We start from the raw sequence: 11,798 nt of genomic DNA, 5'->3' as shown, positions 1-11,798 counted from the left end.
AAAAAAATATCCATACCCCAATAGTAACATGCTGGTGTTTATGTACCTCCCCTGGGATTTGTCTCCACGTTTTTAGAAATTTGGAGATTTAGGAATGTGTATCCTTCTCTATGGTGCTTGTTATTTTCGTAAATATAGTCTCGCCAGGCCCTGCCCCTTCCTGGAAACCAAGGCCCGAAAAGGGAAGAGAGCAGGGTGACTGTCCACAGAGTATCAGATGCATGCAAGACTTAGAGAGTCCAGCAGGTGGAACGGTGACCCCCACCAGAGGACGCATCTATGTCCCAAATCCTGGAAATGTGGGCTTCCTTAGATAAAGGGCCATTGCAGAAAAGTATGTGACGATGAGGTCATCCCGACACCCTAAATCTAATGTCTTGTGCCTTTATAAGAAAGAAAAGAGGGGGTCACCAGGTGGAGGCAACTTGCTATGAAAAGAAAAAAGAAAAAACCTCCCAGAAGTTGTCCTATGACCTCCATACTCCAGCTGTGATATGAACATCACCACACACAGAATTAAATAAAGAGTGTGAAAGGAAGAGGAGAAACAGAAGAAGAAAAGGTATGGGCAAGTGTGAGGAGGGGTCAGAGCAGAAACTGGAACTAAGAAGATACAAGGAACTCCTTGAATCCCTGGGAACCAGAGAGGCGAAGGATTCACCCTGAGTCTCCAGAAGACTGTGGCCCTTGCCAGCTCCTATGTTTCAGCCTCCTACACCAGAAGTAAAGAGCCTGTATTTCTGTAGTTCTGAGACACCAAGTGTATGGTAATTTGTTATGGCGGCCATTCCAAACTAATTCAGAGGTCAACAGCTTCTCATAGTTTCTAGGACATGATTTCATGGAAGCTTTTGGAATCCACCCACAAAGGAGGTTGTTTGTACATCTACCCAGGGCTCACAGGCACCTCGAGTTTCTTTCCACATGGCGTCCTCTGGCGTCTGGGCAGCCACTCGGGTCCGGATGATTTCTGGCTTTCCAGCATTGCCAAGTGCTGATAGCCATCAAGTCTGCCTTCACATGGAGACTCACCCCCAAGTTACTGTCCTATCTCACCCCCATGGTTGGATGCTCCTAATGACTCCTGTAACTACCGACCTGGGCATCAACGCAGGACCTGCCTTTGGGGTAACCATGACTGTGTTTGTAAGCTAGTGGAGTAGAGAGAGAAGGGGAGTCCTAGACTGGCTTTGGTGGGTGTCCTGTGCTGGGGATGGGGATCCCTCTTACCCTATATTACACAGACTGCCTCTTTGAGCCATGGTAGTTTAGACAAACTCAACGAAGTTCCTACTCTGTTTCATGACTTAATTCCTCATTTAGGTTTCATCAATAAAATGTGTTCGTTATTTGTGTTTCCTCTAGCGTTGTCTGGGAACTTTTCTCTTTTCACCTATTTGGATTGAGACATTTTTATCCTAAATTCACTTTCTTACAAGCAGTACTGGAGTTTATTAAGTTTTAGTAGCAGCGCAAGCACAGGAATTAAGGAGGAGAGAGATGCTAAGGGAAGGGATGCCACACAGTGTGTTCGTTACTCTTCACTGCTGAGCACAGTATCTGACTGAAGCATCTTCAGGAAGGAAAGGTTTGGGCTCCCAGCATCAGTACAGTCCATCATGATAGGAAAATCACAGGGAAAGAGCAGGAGGAAGCTGGCCATCATGTCCAGTCTGGAAGCAAAGAGGGTGAATGTTTGTGCTTGGCTCCCTTTGTAATCAGTTGGGGACCCCAGCCCCTGGAATGGGACTATCCACATTCAAGGCTAATATTCTTACTTCAGCCAAGCTAATCTAGATCCTCTCTCACAGGCATGATCAGAGATTTGTTTCCATGGTAATTCCCTCAAGTTGGGAAGTGATACTATCATTGACCAAGTGCATTTGGGCTTCTCAAAATAGCTACCTCTTCTAAGCTATTTTATAGGTGGCTCAGTGTCCTCAGTGTAGCATGATGGTTACTCTTATGAGGCAAATCCACTGGGCTACTATAGCATGTCCAGACAGACAGTAAAACACTGTTTCTGGGTGTGTCTGTGAGGGTATTCCTGGAGTCGATTAACTGAGTCACGACTGTCTTCCCCAGCGTGGGGGGACACCATCTGATGCTCTGAAGGTCTGAGTAAAGCCAGAAGATGGTGAGGAGTCATTTGTGCTCTTTGCTTGATCTGGGACAACCATCTTCTGTCCCCAGACACCAGTCCTCCTGGCTCAGGCCATGTCTAATTAAAACAAAATGGCTGGAGTGCTGGTTAAGATGCCATAGTACCGAGCCCCTCAAGTAAACTTGTCAACAAAAAAAGAGGGCAAGTGACTAAGATATATATAGAATTTCAAGTTACCAAACTAAAATTGGGGCTGGAGCTGTGGCTCAGCAGTTAAGCTTGCACGCTGACCTTGCAGAGGGTCTGAATTTGGTTCCTAGCACCCATGTCAAGCTGCTCATAGTGGCCTATAACTCTAGTTCCAGGGGACCCAAAAGCCTCTTTTGGCCCTTGCACAAATGTGACACACATTCTCTCTCTCTCTCTCTCTCTCACACACACACACACACCCCTTTAAAGTTAAAAAAGACAAAAGAGAATTGTCATAAGCATATTATTAATCGAAAGGGTACTTGTTTTATAGCTGAAATATAACATGTGTACACATTTTTATTACAAGAAGTGACAGGAGGCTGAATCATAATAATGTGAGTCAATAGCTCATTAGCATTTATAACTGCAGTTACTGAGAACATGTTTCAATTTCATAGCAAAGAAGCAGAAGAATCAATTAACAAAGACAAACTGAAGGGGATGTACATGTGGTGTGCCCACCGTGACCCAGAGGCCAAAGGTAAGATCACAAAGTGAGCTGAAGTTCTGTGTCCCCAAAGCATAGAGTATAGTGGTATTGCTATGCCAAACCAATCGAGTAAGAACACCCAGAAAGGATCGGTCCAGAGTTCTCAACTTCCCACCAAAGTCATCGAGGAAATAGGTTATCTCCCCTGGGAACTCTTCAAGGCAGCCTAATAGAAATGAATGATATGGGGCTGGAGAGATGGCTAGGCGGTTAAGAACATTGACTGCTCTTCCAGAGGACCCGAGTTCGATTCTCACCACCATCACGGTAGCTCACAACTGTCTGTAACTCCAATTCCGGGGCATCTCTTCTGGCCTCTGAAGGCACCAGGCACACACATGATACACAGACAATGATACAGACAAAACACCAATGCACATAAAATTAAAAAAAAAATCTTTTTAATTGTAAATGAATGAGATAAAAGAGCAAGAGAACCCGGGTAAAGCGAGCACTCTAAGAATCACTTCAAGTCGTGTTTAGGAAGAGGCTTGGATGCATGGGCCTGGTGTGGTTGTAAAAATTGATTCAGGCAGACAGATAACTTGAGACTTGGCATGCTCTCCTTCCCCAGATTTGGCAGGTACAGAGGACTGAAATGCAGCAGGTAGAATGAGCCAGCAGCTCAGATCTACTCCATCCGATATACACAGGTTTCCTGACACTGTGTGGTCACACCTCCCATTTACACTCAGCTGTAGCAGGGTGGGGACACGATCTTGTCTCCTCTCAATTGGACACAACAGCCTCCTTATTCCCCAAGGACCACCAGTGCGCTGGTTAGCTTATGTCAACTCAACACAAACCTGGGAAGAGGGAACCGCAACTGAGAAATTACCTCCATCAGATTGTCCTCTGGGTAAGTCTGGTGGAGGGCGGCAGGTGGGGGTGGGGGGATTGAAACACAGAGAGAGGAAATAGAGGAAGAGATGCATGAGAAGGCAAAGCAGAAGGAAAAGGGGAATCGTATTAAAGTGTGGCAGCATCAGGCAGGCTGAGAACCACAGGCCTAAGGTGTTCTCATATATTTATCTCAACAGTTTGAAAGCAACTAACATGCTACCCCCAAGTAAAAGTTAATAGTGGACATTCTGTGTCCACATTGGAGGCTTTTGCTCCACTTTCTATCCAATATTTCATTTTAGACTTTCTGTGACTCTCAATATTTGGATCAAGCAGGACATGCTTCTTCCCACATCCCCACATAAGTTGATAACTCCACTAAAATAGAAGCCCAGGGCTGGGAGACCCGCCACAGTAACTACGGTCAATGCCTGGTACTGTCCTTAGCATATCATCGGTGCTCAAAAAAATAGGAAATGAACAAGTAGAAACTGCTGGACCAGGCTATAAGCTGGCTAGTTAATGAGACTGTGACGAGATTCTGTGTCTGTGGAGCTGCAGGAACGCGACTGCTCATCGGAATTTTCCTTAAGACAAGCAGCAGCCCTCAAGATACACAACACCCAAGTCATGTTTGCACTATTCAAACTCAGATTTACTGACAGATATAAAATAGTAGGTGTATTTTGGCCAACACCATCGAGTCCCACCATTATAGCTCTGCTGTTTAAAATTTATGATTTCTTCTCAGTAACATCTGCTGTTCCTTCTCCCATTCTATGCTGTCTCAATCATCAAAAAACATTTATCTGCAAATGACAAGTGCCTCAAATAATGACTTCCTGTGCCTTCCCAAGCTGGCTGTTTTCTTTTCTCTGTCCTTCAGGAGTAACCAGTGTGGTTTAGACAGCTCATCCACATAGACTGTCATGAGGAAATGTGTCCAGGCTAAAGTGAGTCTCCCTTTACTGTGGTAAGGGAGAGCATGCCCTGATGATCCCCCAAGGCAAAGCACCACATTTTCCTCATGATTCAGGCAGAGCAAACTTTTTTTTTCAAAGTAAGGAGCCTGTTTTTTCTCTGCCTACATCCTTGAATATAAATCCCTTGAAAATTATTTTTCAAATTCCAAGGTTCATTAATTTAATTGAATCTGTTCCTAGGTTTTAATTAAATCTGCGTTTCTCTCAGTAACCTTTGGAGAAAGATAGGAGCTGCATTATCATATTGGAAAGAACAGGGTCACAGAGCAAGACACACATGAAAGTGAAGAACAGAAGTGAGTAGGCAGGTTTCATATAAATTTATTTTTGTACCAAAAAATTAACATTCAGAAACAATGCTTTTATTGTACAGCATAATAAAATAACTTTCACTAAATTAAAAAGTGGATTGTTTCTTGCTGATAAACCATAATACTTTTTCTATTAAAAAAAGAAACAAAATTTACAATTTGTAGCTCTTGTAGAAAAAGACACCTGTTCAATAATTACATAAATACTCCCGACAGTTTTCAGTAGCCTGTTATGTATCCTTTTTGGCTATGTCAGCTCCTAAAGTCAATTAGCTTCGAAATTTGAAAGGCACCTGGTGACCAACATGCTGCTTATTATTCAAGGTATCCATTTTAATTTTTTTGTTTGCATAGGCTTGACAAGTCTGAAAACTCTATTAAATTAAGAAGAATGAAGAAATAAACTACGGTGTGGTCGCCAGAAACAGTATCCTTCCCCTTAGCCACAAGTTCCCTCAGGGGAATTACAAAGTGCACCAGTTAAATACATCTGTACATTTAAAACATTAAATATGTCAACAGTGAGACATCTTTAAATATTTTTGAATCAAATACTATAGCACAAATATAATTTACAATATTTTGCACAGAAAACATTACACCTGAAATATAACTTTAGATATTATATAAAAAATACATATAGTTTCTCTCCTCATTAGAAAAAAAAGGACTTATTTGCAGGTTCCAACATGATGTAACAATTCAAAAGAACTTAACCCTTCAAACTATCATTTGTCTGCAATGAAATGGCACCCTTTTAACTTTGAGGTTCTTAATAGCACATGGCCAGGAGTTAGACCCAGAGACTGTGATCCCTTCCATTTTTCATAAGCATCCCCATACTTCTTCCAGTCTGATTGAATTCTAGGATTTCATTACAAAATTATACAACCACTGTGTAATCACCAGGAGTCTAACATCTCCTATTGACTTTATATATGCATGACCTATACAGGGTCAAGAGAGAAGACCATAAATTTTGTACAATGTGGGCCATGCCTCTTAGTAGTCTTACACACCTATATACATCTTCCATTTTTTAAAATGCTTCCAAACATCTAGGATATACATGCTAATGCTCCACAAAACGAGTTTCAGTCTATGTCTTGAACTTTGAAAGCCCCGAAGTAGGTCGCATCTTGATCTGGATCCAGCAGGGAGGGGTTAGAAACCTGAACGCTGATTTCTTCACCAGCTCGGAGCTTAAAAAACCCTCCGACATTTATGGAATAAAAGTGAAATTCAGAATTCCCTGACCAGTATTTGGTGCTTCCTCCTTTCATCAGGTTATGAGAACTTGGGATTTTGATGCTGGTTTTAACGATGTACACCATCAGCTGAAGATACTCTGTTGCTAGGTCTCCTGATGTCTCGTGATGCCGAAAGCAAATGTTGGCATACAGGTAATAGAAGCCATCTTGGTTAACCCTTAGCTTTCCGTTGCTTAAAGTCATGTTGGAGATCTTGGCCCAGCCCCGATCATGGTACCAAGAGGACAGACTGACTTTATGGGAACCTACAGAGGACAGAGGAACAGATTTAGAATCCACTTCTTGGATGAGAAAACTCCTCATTATTTCCATGGGCTGCTGGATGGTATTATATGCCAACACCATAGTCCTTATTCCAACACAGTAACTTACCTTGATACGCAGTTTCTGTATGGGGATGGGTGCATTTAACGGAACTCGGTGCTTTCTATCCTGACTACCGGGGCACAAAAGCAAAAGTCCTCTATTCCTGCCCTCACAGAGGCTATTGGACATAAGCGATAATGCAACATGGTCCAGAAAAGAAGCAAAGCATGGAAGAGGAAGTGCATTAAATTGCAATGGGAATAAAGAGAGAGGGAACAACTTATTTCCACACAGAGGGATCAAAACTGACTCCATGAAGGTGCTACCCTGCTGGAAACAAGAAGGGAGAAGATTGAGAGCAGTTCATGCCAGGTTGAGGAGAAGACTTAGCCAGAGTCAATTCAGACAGGAAAGAAATCAGCTTGTACAGGAAGAGCACTTCATCTATCACATAACTTACCCTCTGTTCATGGACAGGGGTATGGAAGGATGTGAGAGTCTGAGTCACAGAAGCTGGGGGTAGGCCAATTCTATCTGTGTCACCATCTATCATGCCCACCTTAGCTACAGTCACATAGTTGAGTGTCTATCCCCAGAGAAGCTCAAAAAAATGAATAAATAAATAAATAAATCCTAGCTTCTCAACATCATGCAGTCACTCACATCTAATATTGTAAAATCACTCCCCAGTTTCAAGTTCTCCTACAACCCCCTCTGGTCCAAGAAATGAAGTGACAAGGGACCTCCATGCTTTTGTTTCTGGAGAAGTCCAAGTTGTAAAGAACATTGTAAATCAGTCATGTGCCCAATGTTTTTCGTAGTCCAGGTCTTTGATGTATATTACTGGCTCTTTAAAATTTGAGGATACCTCTATAATAAATCAAATTGCTCAATACATGTACTTATGTGGACACCAATTATTCTACTGGAAAAAGTGATAACTCAGAGGGTAGGAGTTTACAGAAGCATGGAAAGGTCCAAGAACACATCTTTCCTCCAAGGATTTTGTAACGAGTTACACCAAACTAACAGTGCCGTCTCTCTGGAGTCAGGAAGACAAGGCACAGCTGGTCTCAGACTACGGGAGCAGGGAACAATTTGTTTCTGCAACATAAGAAATTTGTTAGGTGCCATATTGCCTACAACTGGCTAGTACTGAGATGGTGAATGACGGAAACTAGTCAGGAGACCCAGAAAAGACAAGTATTACAAGTTCTTGCTCATGTGTGGAAGCTAGAAGACACACACACACACACACACACACACACACACACACACACACACACACACACACACACCATGCAAAAAGAAGGGGTGCTATTTGGGATTGAGTGTGGTGGAAAGTGAATAATGTCAAAAATACATGATATACTTTAATGAAAGTGTCATTATGGTTTCAACATTACGGTATACAGAAATATACATAAATAATTTTTTAAGAATAAAAGAAATACAATAAAAATAAAAAAAAGAATAAAAGAAATAAGCACAGGGACTAACACTGAAGCCACCACCCCAGGAACTAGATTCCACGTCATGAAAGTTGACAGCTCTCTGGTTTGGTGGATCCAAGGAGATCTTTGTATAAATAATAACAATAACAATAATACCACCTACACTATCTACCTTCCCACAGTAGCCTGAGTCCCAGAGAGACTTGAACACCTATATCCTTCCCTAGAGAGTCAGAGGACGAACCAGAGAAAGGCCTGTGGTATCTCAGATGTGATCTTAGGACCTCCAAATGAAGCTACTGCAGAAATCAAACAGGAGATGGGAAAAGTGGGGTGGGGGGTGGGATGAGGCAGTAGTCACTCTGCAGTGGGACAATTCTTCACCAAATGATCAAGAAAACAAGGTTCCAGTTTCCAAAGAGGACAAGAGGGTTCTCATACTTCACAGCAGGGCTGCTACAGCCAGTCACCAGCCTCCAGACACTGGACAGCAATCATCCTTTTCTCCCACTTATCTCAGCTCTGCCTGGAGTCAAGTGTCCCAAATGCAAATACAACCCTAGAGTCCCAAGTGAATCAACATGAGACTATAAAAGCCTGCTCACTACATCATCATAAACGCTGACATGATAACTCCTCCAGAACAGTAGATAGCCACCTAATCCATGGGCAGAGCTTATGAAATTCAAAATATTCCCAACTCAAGTTACTCCATATTGCCCAGCTTCTTACCCAATTCCTGTACTACATTTCATTCAATTGTCATGTACGTCTCTCTTAACAGAGACAAGTTAAATTACTAAAGTGAAGTCTCTTCTTCCTATGGAATGGGCTGACTCACGTTGGAGTGAGATACGGCCAGGGATGGCAAGAAAGGAATACAAAACAGTGATGAGAACAGATAGGAACCCTGATCGAGTACCATTCTCATAGTTCAGTACGTCACGTGGGAGAAGCAGCCTCTATATTCTAATGTATTTTCTGCCTTTCTCCATTCCTGTCCTCAAGTACTGATTCTTCCTGGTGATCTGACAGGAAGAGACCTAACATGGTGCTTCCTGTGGACATTCACTCTGCCTAAAATGAAGAATGACCCGCTCTGTCCATAACGAAGATGTTTACCAAGTAGACGGCCCTTGGGATGCTTACCACCGATGGTCGGGAAAATAAGAAGTGAGCATATAAAATCCGATCACCCCATTGCTGCCTGCTGGGAAGAGCAGGGTTTGATATTGGAGGCGAGGGACTGCCCGGCAGAAGCTGCAGAGATACGTGATGTCAGCTTGGTGAGGCAGAAGAGCCAGAAAGCCAGGGAGGCTCAAGTCAGAAATGGGTTGAGGAACGGACGCACACAGTTGGTGAGAAAAACGCTATTGAAGCTCCGTGGGGTGTTCATGCAGCCCACAGGAGAAAGACTAGAAAGCCAGACAGTGTGAATAAAGGACTCACCGAGAGATAACGGTGGGGGAAAGATGAGGAAAAGGCAGGGTGGAGGCAGGCCTGCCCCGGCAGTCAGGATAATGAGGCATGCTGCGGACCTCTTACTCCAGCCTGGCTGACCTCTCCAACTCTCTGCTGGGCTCCCAGCTGCTAGATCTTGGACAGGGACCTCAGCAAACATTTTTGCTTACACAGCTTCCTAAGGAAAATCTCATCTTCTGACCCCGCCCCCAAGCACTTCCTAATGCATTTTACTCAAGAAACTTTGAAACCATAGAACAGTCCACATACGACAGATTCTGTATAAATAAATACATAACAGCGCTCCAAAATAAAAACAGCAAGTGAAAGCCAACTTCCTCTGAATCATTCAATACTGGCCAGCATTTCGAGAACAATGGGTTAGAGGGGCTGTTGGCCCAACCAGAGCCACTAACTCTATTCTCTTAAACAGAGTCATAGAGTGGCCCATTTCCCTGCGTCCTAAGCCAAATAGCTGTCGGCACATAAGCAGGAGTTTTGCCTGGATTTTTGGCACTGGTTAGAGTCTAGGTGCCTGCAGAGGAAGCTTTATAACTAAAACATGCTTGCTGTTGCCAAGCCGACTCTGGCACACGGTCTCAGGCAATATTTATCCTATGCCATTTAAAGTGAACTGAAAAGATAAATGTAGGGTACATTCACAGCACACGCAGCCCATGCATTGGTATTAATTTGATTGCCTTTGTGAACATGCAAACTAGTTTTCCCACTCAGAAAATTAGCATAGCTCCATCACCATGCACAAACAGACAGAGAACTATGGGGATCTGAACAGGGAGCTTAGAGAATCTCCTAACGGCTCAACGCCTTTCATATCTTCAATCAGAAAACAATTCTCTCTATGGCCTCTGCTAGGATAATGGCTCAAAATTATTTATTAAAAAGATGGACTTTTATTATTTAAACGACTCAAAAAAAAAGTTTAAACTCAAAAAAGAAAAAAAATCCTGCCTTAGGTCATTTGTAGAACAAAATGGAATTTACATAATGACTTAATCAAGCTCAGATAGCAATTGTGAATTACATCTGCCGAGTGTAATATGCCCCCTTCTACCAAAAATATAGTATGTACGGCTTCCCCACAAGGTGGACATTACTTCCATGATTATTGTAGCTGAGGCACAGATTCCACTACTGCATGCAAGGTCACAGGCCCAAGCAGACATTAGAGCCTTTGTCATTAGATACCAAACGGATCCACTTCTGGCAAAAATATCTATGACCCTTGTATTACTTCCTTCTGACAAACCCAACCCACCACAGGTACCTTGCAGCCTGCCGCTGGGTTAGTGCATAGCAGGGACTGGGAATTAAGTAGCGTGGCAAGTCAGCTTCTAATCCTGTTACCACTGTGACCTCAAGCAAGTGACAAACTATGGGAAGGCCCGTCCCACGGTCTGTACAATCTGAATGATAATTGCGACCTCGTAGGAGGATGAGAGATCCTGAATGCACAGCGAACTCCCTAAGCATAGGAGGTATTCAGTACGTAGGACACAGTAGTGTTAATGCAATTCTCACTCTACTGTAATATCCACTGGGATCCTTGTAATCTTTGCCTAGCCCGTAGTGAGCAGCCGGTGGACTCTGTGATAACTACCCACCTAGTGCATTGAGGTAGCTTCAGGCACAGAGCTCTGGATCCTCATTTTCAAAAGTAATCAGGTCTCTGGCCCATGAAACCAAATATTTACCAGCAGTAGGAGGATAAGCATGGGGAGAAGGCACAGAATATCTTAGCTTCCTGAGGACTCCTATCATCTGCTAACCTCCACACAGCCCTCCCGGAAGGAAACCTCTCTGGCTTCCTGAATGAAGTCAGCCACCAAGGAGGTCAGTAATGGGGATGCATTTGGTACCAAACTAATCTACTTCATGAGTAAAAACAGATGGCCACTGTGAACAATTATATGTGTTCCCAACCGGCACAGGTACCTAAAATAAACACCCACTTCCATGATATGAAAATGAATACAGGGATGATGTGACTATGACATGATTGACAAGGCAGGGGTCAACTGAAGGGTTGGCCTCCTTCTTTTGGTTTAGAAGTCAAGACCCAGAAGTTTTAGTAACAGGCTAAGAATAGGCTTGAGTATGTCCACGGGCTGACGAACAAACAAAAAACTGAAATATGTTTTCAGGCAGAGTGTAAATATAACTTACCCGATGGGATGTTGGCGGCATTAATAGTGAGGTGAGCAAAAGGCTGAATCTCAGACTTTCCCCGCTGAACCAGATCGGACCATGAACCTTCCATCATGGCTGGGGATGAGAGAACCAGGTGAGCTTAAAGACTACA

At 43.2% G+C, this 11,798-nt stretch overlaps 1 protein-coding gene across 1 annotated transcript in view; it reads right to left on the bottom strand.

Moving 5' to 3' along the window:
* Positions 1-5,697: 5,697 nt before the first annotated feature.
* The window catches only part of Tnfsf11 (TNF superfamily member 11), a 30,589-nt gene continuing 24,488 nt past the window's right edge, over positions 5,698-11,798 (bottom strand). The window contains exons 4-5 of the mRNA XM_052734224.1: positions 11,663-11,761; positions 5,698-6,499 (exon numbers count right to left, since the gene is read on the bottom strand). Coding sequence (XP_052590184.1) covers positions 6,078-6,499; positions 11,663-11,761 — 521 coding nt within the window. The 3' untranslated portion in view covers positions 5,698-6,077. The remainder of the gene's footprint in view (positions 6,500-11,662; positions 11,762-11,798) is intronic.

The sequence above is a fragment of the Peromyscus californicus genome, unplaced genomic scaffold (assembly GCF_007827085.1).
Source record: "Peromyscus californicus insignis strain IS unplaced genomic scaffold, ASM782708v3 Scaffold_12__1_contigs__length_115047231, whole genome shotgun sequence".
NCBI lineage: Eukaryota > Metazoa > Chordata > Mammalia > Rodentia > Cricetidae > Peromyscus > Peromyscus californicus.
This window is presented reverse-complemented; position numbering and strand designations above follow the sequence as displayed.